The sequence below is a fragment of the Sorex araneus genome, chromosome X (genome assembly GCF_027595985.1).
Source record: "Sorex araneus isolate mSorAra2 chromosome X, mSorAra2.pri, whole genome shotgun sequence".
Lineage (NCBI taxonomy): Eukaryota > Metazoa > Chordata > Mammalia > Eulipotyphla > Soricidae > Sorex > Sorex araneus.
The window spans coordinates 200,391,158-200,405,239 of NC_073313.1; the positions used below are offsets into that span (position 1 = coordinate 200,391,158).

Here is a 14,082-nt window from a genome sequence, read left to right on the forward strand (position 1 = left end):
CCATTTTGTCTCTTAAGAGACAAGCTGGTAGAAAACAATATAAAACAAAATAATACTACAACTTCCAGATGCTGATATTCTGAAATAGAAATAATTTGTACATCTCAACACTCATGAAAAATTATTTAAGGATTAAATATATCACCAAAAGCTTGTATCTATACAATGATTCATACAGTGAGTTCTAGATACACATATGACAGCTTCATATTTGTCTGAATTAAAAGAATAAAAATGAAGGGAAGGGATATAATAAGTTGAAGCCTTGAGGAGGGAGGGAGGGAAAGAAAGAAGAAAGAAAAGAAGGACCATGCTAACAGAGGAGCTATGAATATGTAATACACAATAAGATACTTACCAAATTTCCCACAGAGAGCACATTTTTGAATTCTTCAGTCATTGGGTGATGTTCCATAGCCATAAACAATGTGTTTAAAACTATGCAAATGGTAATAGCAAGATCCACAAAAGGATCCATTACAATAATATGGATAAGCTTTTTGAATTTTATCCAATGTGGAGAGCAATTCCAGATCAAAAATGTGTGTGCAAATCTGTACCACCAAGGAGGACATTTCTGTCTGGACTCTTCAAGTTCTGGGAGGAAAGACCAACAGATAACAAGCTAGGAATCACTTGATATTTCCAACCGGATATGAATCAGCAGTACACTTTAATGTTGGAACAAGCTGTCTGGTTTAGGCTTTGCAAATTCTACAAACTGTTTCCATGAAAGCACAGAGGATTACATCAAGTTACTTTATTACATGTTCATTTACTCAAACCCAAATTAGAGAAAGGCAGTGAAATTAACGGCAGAAAGTAATTTCTGGGCTTCACTCAGAAAAAAAAATGTGATAATAAGCAAGAAACTCAACTTTTCCTTAATGATAAAATGAATCTTCCATATAGAAATATAACTGCTTTTCCCCTGCTTTGGATAATAATAATTCCATAGAAACAATGAGGCAATTTCCTATCCAGAAAATATAAATTCCTATCTTTTGCTATTGGAAAAAATTCCAGAACTGAAAGACTAGAAATAAGTTATGAAGTGAGTTACATAGGAGCTATTTCTTATCACTAGCCCATTTAATTCACACCATAAATTTAGGATGCAGGTGAAACATTCTCCTATCCTGAGTCTGTGCACAGTAGTAAAAACTAGGGTAGTGAGGTCTGAGCACCATCACTTTTTATGTTGCCTTTCCTGACACTCCAATATATCTCAAGACCATATCACTACTCACATTATATTCTCTAAGTTTCTTTCTATAATGACTTTTCATTCACTTTATCACTGTATCACTGTCATCCCGTTGCTCATCGATTTGCTCAAGTGGACACCAGTAATGTCTCCATTGTGAGACTTGTTGTTACTGTTTTTGGCATACTAATATGCCACGGGTAGCTTGTCAGGCTCTGCCCTGCGGGCGAGATACTCAGTAGTTTGCCGGGCTCTCAGAGAGGGGCGGAGGAATCGAACCTGGGTTGGCCGCATGCAAGGCAAACACCCTACCCGCTGTGCTATCGCTCCAGCCCAACTTTTCATTATAATCTTAATAGGTATCATAGCATATATATCATTATACTGTTTTATAGAACATGCTCTATATGTTGTTGTTTCAGATACTTACAGCTATCTGAAAGTATGCACTGTATTCTCGTATTAGAGAGAAAATGAAATTAGAAAGATAAGTTAAAGTTTCTGTTATGACAAAGTGAGAAAACCACATTGGCATAGGTTAATCAGTAGCCATGAAGTGATTTAGCTTTGAAAAACCATATCATCTAGTGCCTGATTTTTATTATTAAATTTAGTTATTATAGGTTAAGTCTAATGTTTACAATAGTGCTAATGTTTGTGGTTTTGTTATTCACAGTTACCCCACCTCATGACCTCAACGCAGTCAAGACCCTCCAACAATCCACCTATGTCACTTCTAGGTCTCCTCTTCATCCAAATTCCTGTCCTTTGGTTTCTTTTCCCTACTTATAGTTCCCAGTTGTGTAATCCAGGGTCAAAATTTTGCCATTGGTCAACACTATCTATTGCTCTGTTCTGTTCTCTCTCTCTCTCTCTCTCTCTCTCTCTCTCTCTCTCTCTCTCTCAATCTCTCTCTCTTTCTCTTGCTCACTCACTTTTTCTCTGTCTCTCAACAGTGTTAAGAGGCACTGTCCTCCCTCTGACTTATTTCACTTAACATGATACTCTCCAGTTCCGTATATTGCAGCGAACTGCAAGATTCCATCATTTTTATGGCTGCATAATATTCCATTGTTTTAATATACCACAACTTCTTTATCCATTCATCTATCCCGGTCATTTGAGCTATTTCAATGTCCTTCTACTCTAGTAAGTAATGCAAAGAACAAGGTGTGCATACATATTTTTTTCAAATTAAAGTTTTTTAATTTGGGGACAGATATCTAAAACTGACACTGTGTCATATCTCTATCTCACCCCATACATAAAAGTCAATTTAAAGTTGATTAAATACCTTAAAGTCAAACCAGAATCCATAGAGTACACTGAAGAAAATATAAGCATGATTCTCCAGTATATGGACCTCAGAGGTGTTTTCAGTGATGTGATTCCACTGACAAAAATACCAAAACCAAACAAAACAAATGGGACTATATCAAGCTAAAATTGTTTTGCATGGCAAAAGAAACTGGGGCTAAACACCCTACTGAATAGGAGAAAATTTTTGTATAAAATTCATGAGATAACATTTAAATATCAAAATTACATAAAACACTCACAAAGCTCAACAACAAAATTACCAGTAACCCCCTAAAAAATAGGGAGAGGAGATAAAGAGACACCTCCACAAAGAGACAGTTCCACAAAGATGAGCAGAGTGTTTACTGGCAGCTACTGGGAAATTCAAACCAAAACAACAGTGAGATACTAATGCCTGTTTTAAATTTCAGGTAATATATACACATATTTACATGTGTATATATTAATATATACATGTATAAAATTTAAGCACATCAAATATACAGAGTCCATTAGTTACCATTGGTTATCTTTACCATAGTCAATCACTGTCACCTGTCACTGTCATCACGTTGCTCATTGATTTGCTCAAGCGGGCACCAGTAATGTCTCCATTGTGAGACTTGTTACTGTTTTTAGCATATCGAATACACTACGGGTAGCTTGCCAGGCTCTGCTGTGCGGACGAGATACTCTCGGTAACAATAAGTCGAACCATAGTCAATGAACATTTTATATTCTTCATGAACTAATTTCAGGCTAACCAGAATATCTATAATATTATTTTAAAAATATAGAGGTATCAATACATACCTTCTACAGTGTTTGTTAATATGCTTGCTCTACTCATTGCTCTTTGTCTGAGATGAGGATCATTCAACATATCCTCAGAAAAAATGAAAGAACTAGAACGTCTTTTCTTGTGTATTTGATTTGTTGTACCCTAAAACAAAAACAGAAGAAAAACACTCATATACATTTTAAGGACAAAATTATAGTAAGTTGTAGGCATAATAAAGTTGTCAGTAATTAAAAGTATAGAATATACTGCTGAGATTGAATCACAAGTTTACTGTTTACTGACTATTTAATCATAGGGGAATTACTTAACCTCTCCTGTACATATTTGTTAAAATAGTAATAATAACAGTATTTGCTTTTTATTTTTGCTATGGACATTAAATAAGTTATTATAAAATATAAAAGTAAAGAGATAATTTATTGACATAATTGCACTCAAAATTATCTTTTCACACATACATTTGTTTGGATACTTTTGGCTATGTTTGTGTCTGAGGTAAGAAGAGCTAAATAGTGTTGTGTTTGAGTGTATGTGTACACAGTGGCACTGTCTGATCAATTTCCTTAATAATTCTTTGTTGAGATTACATCATTAATGGAGGTGACAGTAATGATTGTTACTTACTGCCAAGAAGTACCTCATTCACTTTTCTAAGTGCACGATAATAAACGGCTGAGTTTGAAAGGATGATTAAGATTAATGGTAAATGTATTAAATGGAAAATGTAAGATGCATCATAAAGAGGTGACCACTGTTTAGCTCTAAAGGATAGTTGCCATGCAGGATTATGAGCTGTCTTAATGAGGTATTTTAATTTTTAGGTGAAATTTTCTATTTCTTCATCTGGGCAACAAATTCAAGCACTGTGCTGGTTTAGTGCAGCTCAATAACACACACATGTTCATATACATATATGTACACAAACAACAATACCACTCTACATTTATCATTTATCTCCCATCAGTCTGCTTATATGCAGCATGCATGTGCATATACACACAACTTTTCAGCATAATTAAAGAGCTATAAAGTTGTATAGCTGTTTAGGTACAGTTCTGTATGTGTATATAACAAAACACACATAGGCATAAATTATGTTTATGCATATAAGTATTATACAAATATATGTTTGTGCAAAGTTACACACATACATACCTGGGGGCATTTTTTTTATGGATCTGCCTATAACCATATTTTCTCTGATCCAATCTCTAAATTACTGATATTCTGCAAGCAGAGTTTTCTTTCTCCCTAAGTCAAACTAGAATTTGATGCGTAAACAAATTCTCCATATCTCAAGTTTCCTATTACATTACTTGTTGTGAAATTTTTAAAATTAGAACTATACACTAGCCACAGTATTAGTTTTGCTTTGAGTCCAATTCCTCTAGATTTTTGGTTTTAAGGTTTAAAATGGAAACTAGTTGTGGTAATACTGTTTTCTGTAGTAAAAAAATATTAAATAAAAAATATTTTATTTAAAATTACTTTTAAATTTGATGCAAATTACAGATAATATACTTCATTGAAAAGCAATAGATAACAAAGATAAGATACCACAGAAACTGAGCATGCTGGTTATATATGAAGGGGGAAAAAAAACAACCCTTGACAGAGAGCTGAAGCTATATCATGCAAGCACAGAAGTCGAAAGGTACCTAAAAGCACATGCATTCAATCACAATGAGGTATGTGTGTGGCCGTGGCTTTGATGGAACTTTACTGGTCCTTCCTTCCTTCCTTCCTTCCTTCCTTCCTTCCTTCCTTCCTTCCTTCCTTCCTTCCTTCCTTCCTTCCTTCCTTCCTTCCTTCCTTCCTTCCTTCCTTCCTTCCTTCCTTCCTTCCTTCCTTCCTTCCTTCCTTCCTTCCTTCCTTCCTTCCTTCCTTCCTTCCTTCCTTCCTTCCTTCCTTCCTTCCTTCCTTCCTTCCTTCCTTCCTTCCCTCCCTCCCTCCCTCCCTCCCTCCCTCCCTCCCTCCCTTCCCTCCCTCCCTCCCTTCCCTTCCTTCCTTCCTTCCCTCCCTCCCTCCCTCCCTCCCTTCCTTCCCTCCCTTCCTTCCCTTCCTTCCTTCCCTTCCTTCCTTCCCTTCCTTCCTCCTTCCCTCGCCTCTCCCTCCTTCATTCCTTCCTGAAAATACCTGGAGAGTTCAGGAGATATTACTGCTTTGTGCTAAGGGGTCACTTATGGTGCTACTCAGAGAACCATACATGATGTGAGGAAATGAACTAGAATTAGCTACATGCATGCAAGGAAGTGCTATACCCTTTACTATATCCCCAGTAATTTTCTTGCCTTTTTCTTTTATTATGTATATTTGTGTTAGTATATGCATCCTGAAGTTTTCATGGAATCTAGATCAACAAGTTTTCTTTTAAATAAAAAAAAATTTATGTATGGGAGAAAATAATATTTTTTTTTCTTTTAAGTTAAGATGTCTGCCACACATTGGAGAGATCAATGTACAGTGGTTAAGACCAGAAGCACTGAGGCACATATACTGCTCGAGCACACGTTATGCTGCTGAGTGCAGGTGGTACAGTGGATCAGTTTTACCTGCATCTCCCCTCTTAAGGTGTGTACTTTCATATCTACTACTGGGATGAGTACTGGGGGTCTCTCTCTCGCTCTCTCTCTCACTCTCCCTCTCCTGTGTTTTCTCTGAAGCACGTTATATGTTATATTTTCTCTCTCTCTCTCTCTCCTCCTTTCTCAAAACTTCAAAATAAAATCTGTTATTTAAAAAAAATAAAACAAAAAGAGAGCAAAAACACTGAAGGAGAGGGCATTGTTTGAATTCCAGGACTCTGTGTATCAGTGGAGTGACTATAGTAAACCGCTCTTTCTGTGTGCTTCAGCAGTTCCCTGTTGTAAAAGAGAGATACTACTGTATCACCCCATAAGGCTATTGTTAACATGTTTGCCATGAGTGGTATTATTATTGATAATTTGAATAAGACACTTGCAGTAGGGTAAATATCAAGTATTAACTGGGAAAATAGAACAGGAGCTACCAAATAAACCGAATTTCCAAACTGAAGAAATGGGTCCTAATAACAACTTTTCAACCTGCTAATAATATCTTTACTGTACTAATATCTCTAACTTATGAAAATAGTGCCCACACCAGTACTGTTTCAGGTCTGTCTGGACATCAGTCCTGGCAATCTTCAGTCAGACTACATGGGAATTAAGTGTTTAGGGCTCAGGACAGATGAGTTCAGAATTCAACATGCTTGGTCCATACCCATACTTCGGAGGCCATTCAGATATGTGAGTTCTATCCTTTGAACTATGTCCCAGGTCACTGATATATATATATATATATATATATATATATATATATATATATCTTTAATAAACTTCTGAAGGAATCATTTATAGTCCTTATTACAGCAACAGATTAGTAATCTTTTCTAAAGGGAATTTTAAATATCTTTCATTAGAAACCTAGAGTAAGAGGATCATAGTAATGGATGAAATGTGTGTTTATAGAGAAAAGATAATTGCAAAATGCAGCGCCATTCACAGGACCAGAGACAAGGGCCCTCCCGCAGAGATTGACTGATGCAAGAATGAGGACCAGCCATGCTGGAGCTATTTAAAACATCCTTACGCTGTCATCAGAAGTTGCCTTATCTATTATCACCTCTGGCAGAAGCTGTCCGTTGGGCAGCATGAGGGCTGACGGTCCATCCACCAGGGAGACCACACCATTGCAGTCCACGGCACTGTGCATCTTCCCGTTCACGGGCAGCATTGGGGGGGACCTACTGGCTTGGCTGATGTTACTGCTGCGCCGCTCCCGAGGTCTGTGGGGCACAAACAGTGAGCCCCTTCTGCTCTCAATGTCTCCAAAAATGCTGTGCTCATCGTCTGCAAATTCAGTCTCAGATCCAATATCTTTTCCTCGACCTCTGAAACTGAAGAGACTTGTTCTGCTGCTACGCCTTGCAGAAAGCAAGGAGCCACGTAGGCTGAGTGGTGACTGCAGAAAAAAAAAAGAGAGAGAGAGAGAAAGAAAGGTGACATGAATCTGTTAAAGCGACTGAAAATAAAAGTGTATTCACACATTATTGACACCGATGGCCTGGCAGCAGGTAGCTCTGTACTGCTTTAAAATAAACATTTACAAAAAAAGCAACATGGAGGCTAGAGACCACACGGCATGCTTCTGTACATTCCATTATATGTATCATCACTTTATACACTGATAGTTTAATAAGGAACCTTTAATTCCAGTGAATTTACAGCATCATAAAATAATAGAAGTTGGAAGAAATGTTGTTGAAATGTTAAGAAGGTAAAAAGTCCCTTTTATATGACTCCTGCCCAAGATAAAATTATGTCCACAAGTCAAACTAAATGAATATTCTGTGGAAGTATCTAATTCAATAAATGTTAACATTTACCATGCAAAAGACAAAATGGCAGGCATTCGGAATAATGAAAATGTTAATGACAAGTTTTTTGCCTTCAGACTAGTTCAGCCTATTCCTAACATATTTCTTTTTATTGCTATCATATGTAATGGGGTCTTATTGTCCCCAATAGATTATGAAATAAATGATGACAAAAACTACTATTTTTGTGCATACCTGACAGGCTTTCCAGACTTTAACTAGAAATTTGTCCTGTTCTTGTTTGGGGACCACACCCAGCTCTGTTCAGGGCATACTCCTGGGTCTGTGCCAATCACTCCTGGAGGGGCTCAGGAGACCATATGGGGTGTGTGGGATGGAACCCAGGTCAGTACAATGCAAGCGCCCTACTTGCTGTACTACTACTATATTACTGTATCAATAGTGGTAATGAAGAGAGACTAGTCTAAGATTAGTCCTCAAGCATCAAAATATTACTAAATGCAGACTAATTTTTAAAAAGTCAAGAATTAATCTATAACATGTTATTATTTCTACAAGTCTTCTCATAAAAATTTTGTTTACTAGAGAAGATATAAGAATTCCAAAATTATAATCTTCTTAATGGTATCACATAGAGGGCTGGAACATAGCTTAGTGTTACAATGCAAACTTTTATTCATGAGGTCCTGAGTTTGAACCCCAGGACTCCTCAAAATTGTCGACTTAAATGGAAAGCTAACTATATCTGTATCCTCTCTATATACCAGTATCAATAGTAATCAGTAACCAAGTGGGTTTTTTTTTTTAACCTAAAGACATAACAATTATTTGCTCACTCTAATCTGTTGAGGTCCCCTTCCCTTCTAATAAAACAGTTTGCACAACACCCAGGAGAGAGAACAAAAGGGAATGCCCTGTGGCAGAGGCAGGGTGGCATGGTGGGGGATGGGATGGGGGTGGTGGGAGGGATACTGGGATCATTGGTGGAGGAGAATGGGCACTGGTGGAGGGATGGGTAAAATATCACTGTACGACTGAAATGCAAACACAAAAGTTCATAAGTTTGTAACTGTACTTCATGGTGATTCACTAATAAAAAATTTTAAAAATTACAACAATCAAACTTAAAAATGAAGGCAGACTGGAGAGTGGGAGAGAAACTGGAGACATCAGTGAGGGAAACTGACACTGATGATAGAATTGGTGTTGAAACATTATTTGGCTGAACCTAACTATGAATAATTTGTAAATAATGGTGCCTTGATAAAAATATTTTTAATCTTTAAAAAAAAATAAAAGAGTTTTCTCTAAACCCCGCCTTCAGCAGCACCCGTGTGAGAGTTTCAGGGATACCTGGTTCGGGGTTGAGAGTCTCTTCTCATGTGGCCGCCTGTGCCCTTCAACCCCGAGGTGGAAGCTCTTTCTCCGGATACTCTCCTCTGATTCCGATTTAGACAACTTCTCATTGTCTCCCTTTTCTTCCCCACTGGAGAGCTTCTTTTGATTCTTTTTCTTTCTTCTGTTTCTTCTTTCTTTAGCACTTTTGGAACTCAGCTTAGATGTTTCTGAAGAACTCTCTGACAGCCCCGTCAGTCTGCTTCTGCCGATGCTTGTGTACTCCGCGGCTGCCAACGCTAGTGCCTGTCGGACCAAGCCGTCACGGTAGAGTAAGTCATCGGGAACTGGAGAGGAGGCAGCTCTCTAGCATGGACTTAATTACACTTATATATTATTATGCCTCTTGTAAATGAAAGAAATGGCTATTTCCTTGCTCAATGACCAGACCTCTTAACAAAGAATTCATTTATTGCTTCTCCCACACTGTAATAAAATCCCATTCTCCTATGAAATTATAAACTTGTTACTACATGTTTAATAAAGTCATTTTTTAAGTATATGAGAAAGTTTTACTAAGAATGGGACATGAAATGACTTAGTGAGATAATTCGGTTATTTGTGTAATTAGCTCAATATTTCCAATTAAATCAGATACTCTAACAAAAATTGAGTTGTCGGGAATTTAAATTATTTATCACAAAATAATATATAATAAAAGATACTTCCAGGGGTTATCCACCCAAGCCCCAAGTAATCTTAGTGCTATGCCTTTAAAAAGTTTTTTTATTATTAAAACAATCCTTATAAGATGTAGAAAATAAAATCCATTGTTAATTAACGTAAAGATCACTCACAATCTTACATCCCAGATAGTTATGTTAATATTTATTCTAATTTTTATGTATATTTGAAATATTGGTATCCTACACTCAGTTTTATATCTTTCTACTTAATATGTAGCAACAGATTTTCCTGTGATTACCCTATACTTTCTGACATTTATTATGATTGAAATATTATATTAAGTGTCATAGAGACAAAAGTATGAAAGGACAGGTAAAAGTACTTAAACTTGCATGCAGTTTGATCCCCAAATTACTACTGGGAGTGACTCAAGATAGCTGAAAGTAACATCTGAGCACCACTGGGTGTGGTCCAGAACTGCCGCCCCCCACAAAAATACTGCACCAAATTTATTTCTGCGTCAAACCTATCTGCATTTTAGATATATGTACTTAAATAGACTGGAGTAGTTGAAGAGAACTAATCTTGGCCAAAACATTAAGGAAGTTATTTATTCCGTTTTATTGAGTTCTGTGATTTGCTATATTGTTAATGATGGTTTCTAATTCACATAATTCCAATACCAAAACCATCAACAGTGGATCCAACTCCCTCCTTCAGGGATCCCAATGTCCCAGCCCCTTTTAACTTCATTTATCCCACCAACTCAGTTGCGTAAATCAGTTCTCCAGTAGTGTTGTCTTTCATCTTTTGTTGCAATTCAGTGAGTCTTAAGACTCTAAGAATATCTAAAATTTTGGTTCTCTTAATACAAATCTTTTCAAATGTTTCTGCTGAGATACCTTGAAAGGAAAAGGTAGAAGGAACTTACAGAAATTTACATCACATAGGTATGATTTTACTGACATCTGATTTTTTTAAAAAATCCTTTCAACATGAATAAAAAGAATATAGAGTTCATTGTTTCACAGAGTACCTTTACTTTAATATTAAAATGATGTATCCTATGGGTTGGGAGCGCTCAATAGGTAGAGAACCACTTACCTAGCACATCCAGGGCCCTGTGTTTGATACTGGGAACTGCATCACCGCTTTTACCCCTTGTCCAGCAGAGCAGAGTGTGACCCCTGTAGCCCCTGTGCATTGAATCAGCAGTCCCACACCTCTGGCACATGGCCAGGAATGGCCCCCATAAAAATAAATAAAAGCTTACCCCAAATCTGCGTACAACTGATTCTTTGAGGAATTGTAACATATACTCTGGGACTTTGCATAACGCCAAATATACTCAGATTTAGGAGAAACATCCCTAGAACATTTCTGATGCATAAGTAAGCTGATTATAGCATGTGGTAAGGGGCAGATGTCAGCTGTAGTTCAATCCAGAATTAGTTCCTTCAACCACAACGTAATGTAGGATTGATTTATGTAAAATAATTCATTAGGGAATGCCTCCCTGGGTATTGCTGAGCTTGGATAGGGGACATCGGTTGCTCCCCATTTAGACTTATATCAAATAACAGATAACATTACCTCAGCTTCTTCTTGCTCTTTCTTAAGGCGTTCTAACATTTGTTGAAATTCCAACTCCTTCTGCCTAGCTTCTTCCAAGTTTGCTTGGTTCTGTTCTTCATAGGCCATGGCAACTACAGCCAGGATTAAGTTTATCAGATAAAACGAGCCGAGGAAAATCACCACCACAAAGAAGATCATGTAGGTTTTCCCAGCCGCACGGAGTGTCTAGTGAAAAATGGAAATAACTTTTTAATAGCACAGTTTGTTTTGTCAATTATTTTCAGTACAAATATTTAAATCTCTTACAGGTATACTAAAGTTTATTTCATTCTTGATTATTGTTAAGTGTAATAACTGAAACTTCTCCCATCATTTCAAAATCACTCAAAAACTGCTTACTTCACTCATTTTCTGTTTGTATTAGAAAATGTCTATATTCTTATGTTATGTACAGCATTATACTGATGACATGTTATCTTATGTTTAATAACAAAATGCATGATGATGTATTATACTCATATTAGTTAGACAACCTTACTATAAAAACTTTGCTTTCACTTTATGTATTTTAAATGAGCATCACTAAAATATTTTAGTGTCATATATGGTAAAGAGATATTAAGTGAAAATAAGTTCATCCTTTACCTGTTGCTTCCTCAATTCTCTTTTTGTCCATCAATTATTGTCACTATTGATTCATTTTCTTAGATTAAAATATAATGATAAAATCGTTAAGTCAATGGGTATACTCTTTCAATTTTCAGAGAAATTCCCATTTACACTGTCTAGTAGTTTCCAGAAATTATGAATGATTCTCCCTTCACAATTCTCAGTCAGATGCCATCTCTTTTGACCTCATTTTTTATCGTTCTTTTTCAGACAGGTAAAAACCATATATTACTGTAGTTTATATTTGCATTTCTTTTATTTTAGTAAAAATGGCCATCTCTTTGCATATATTAAGTTTTTAAAAAATTTTCCTGGTGAATATTTTTGTATATGATTTATACATTAATATTTAGTATTTTCAGAAATTAAATAAATATGAAATAGGCCAAAAGAAGCATCTTCAATTTTGAGAAAAGTGATATTTCCTATTAACATAATAATATTTATATATCCTGCCTCCTGTAGTTGGAAGCTAAGGATATATAAATGAAAAAATGTATGTACTTTTTCTTTGTAGGCCTAAGAGTATCACATTCAGTAAAAGGAGATGCCATCTGAGTTAGTAATTGTTGCACAAATAGTGGACACCATAAACTAAATAATACTCAAAAGGCATAAAAAACAGTTGAGTCTGGAGAGATTCGGTGAAATAAATTATCATTTATTCTGGCATGGGTTTTCTTAGGGCTGTCATAACAAAATATGAAGACAGACTGGCTGGAGCAACAGATATCTAGTTTATCATTATAGAGGATAGAAGCCCAAGAGCCAACAGATAGCACACTTGTTTTCTCCTGAGACCTCTCTCCACGGCTTGCAGGTGCCCACCTTCTCTCTAAGTACCTATTCAGCCCTTCCCCAGTGTGTTCATCTCTGGTTTTTCTCTTATTCATAGTTAAATCTCTTCTAATAAGGACATGAGTCAGACTGGATTGGTATCTACCCATAAGGCCTTAGTTTTACCTGTCTGTCTCTTTAAAAGCCCTTACTCCAAATACAGTAATTCTAAGGAACTGAGAGTTAGGGATTTACCATATGTATCTGTGGGAAGATAATGAACAGTATATTATTTAACAGTATTTAACAGTATTATTATTTAACAGTACAAGAGTTAAAATCTAAAATATCATCAATATAGGAGAGCCAGATGTTAGGGCATTCCAACAAGAAGTTGGAAACTAATGCCTGTATAGGACAGGTGTGGGAATATTACCTTATCTTTCCAATTACTTATGTTAGCACTCAATGGGATTCTACATTTATAAAGAGGAAAAATATCTAGAGAGAAAATAAGTCTAAAAAAATAAAAAATAATTTATTATGTAAAAACACACCATTGTTAACAAAGCTAGAAGCAAACATGGCTAATTTTACCAGTATAAAGACTAGAATCTCCTTCATTCTAAACTAAGCAAATCATCTCACTTAAAAGACTGCTAAGAAACATACATAAGAATTTTAATCCATGAGAACATAAAATGAATCTTTTTGTTAGCACTTACTTGTTGGTAGAGATTCTCCCAATAATCCTGAGTCATAAGGCGAAACAAGGCTAAGAAGGCCCAACTAAAAGTGTCAAAGCTTGTGTAGCCATAATCAGGATTTCTGCCAGCTTTGGAACATTTGTATCCTTCTGGACACTGACTACATTAAAAAAAAATCACAAGTTAGAATGTCTTCAGGATGTTTGCTAAACATCCTAAACTCAGAAAAGTTAAAACTGCAAGACCTCACTTCTAAGGAAATATGTTTGAATAATGAATCCCATTATATGGAGTCAAAGAATTTGACTTGAATTTTATCACGACTATTCCATGAGTTGATGACTTTCAAATTATTTAAACCATGTAAGGCACAGTTCCCTGCCTCTGTGAATACAGAATACTAATAATACTACCTCAAAAGGTGAAGATGTTTATCAAAATCTTAAAAAGCAAATGTGTTTCAATTATATAGCCTTGCTCCTGCACACAGAGAGCATTTGATAATTAGAAGCTGCTATTACAATATCAAGACCAATATATTGAACTGGGAAACTTTCATAAAATAATTTTATTTATAATGATTAGCTTATAGACATCTACGAAAATTGTGTATTTCTAAATTATTCTTGAAGTTAGAACTGCAAGTTAGAATCAAAACTAGTCA

General features: G+C 35.9%; 1 protein-coding gene and 1 long non-coding RNA gene across 5 annotated transcripts in view; one reads left to right on the plus strand and one right to left on the minus strand.

The window, feature by feature from the left end:
* The window catches only part of LOC129399652 (uncharacterized), a 149,171-nt gene that overhangs the window by 132,830 nt on the left and 2,259 nt on the right, over window positions 1–14,082 (plus strand). For 2 of the 4 annotated variants that reach the window (XR_008627218.1, XR_008627221.1), the window contains 4 exons: window positions 2,164–2,356; window positions 4,821–4,996; window positions 5,734–5,879; window positions 9,207–11,231. This is a non-coding gene — a long non-coding RNA (uncharacterized LOC129399652). Of the gene's footprint in view, window positions 1–2,163; window positions 2,357–4,820; window positions 4,997–5,733; window positions 5,880–9,206; window positions 11,232–14,082 lie in introns of those variants that run through there. The other 2 variants (XR_008627219.1, XR_008627220.1) reach the window with 2 other exon arrangements.
* Window positions 1–14,082, minus strand: part of SCN9A (sodium voltage-gated channel alpha subunit 9) — a 182,069-nt gene that overhangs the window by 81,181 nt on the left and 86,806 nt on the right. Inside the window, exons 9-14 of the mRNA XM_055120290.1 lie at window positions 13,437–13,578; window positions 11,284–11,490; window positions 9,022–9,309; window positions 6,954–7,292; window positions 3,320–3,449; window positions 359–597 (exon numbers count right to left, since the gene is read on the minus strand). Of these exons, the coding sequence (XP_054976265.1) occupies window positions 359–597; window positions 3,320–3,449; window positions 6,954–7,292; window positions 9,022–9,309; window positions 11,284–11,490; window positions 13,437–13,578 (1,345 nt within the window). The remainder of the gene's footprint in view (window positions 1–358; window positions 598–3,319; window positions 3,450–6,953; window positions 7,293–9,021; window positions 9,310–11,283; window positions 11,491–13,436; window positions 13,579–14,082) is intronic.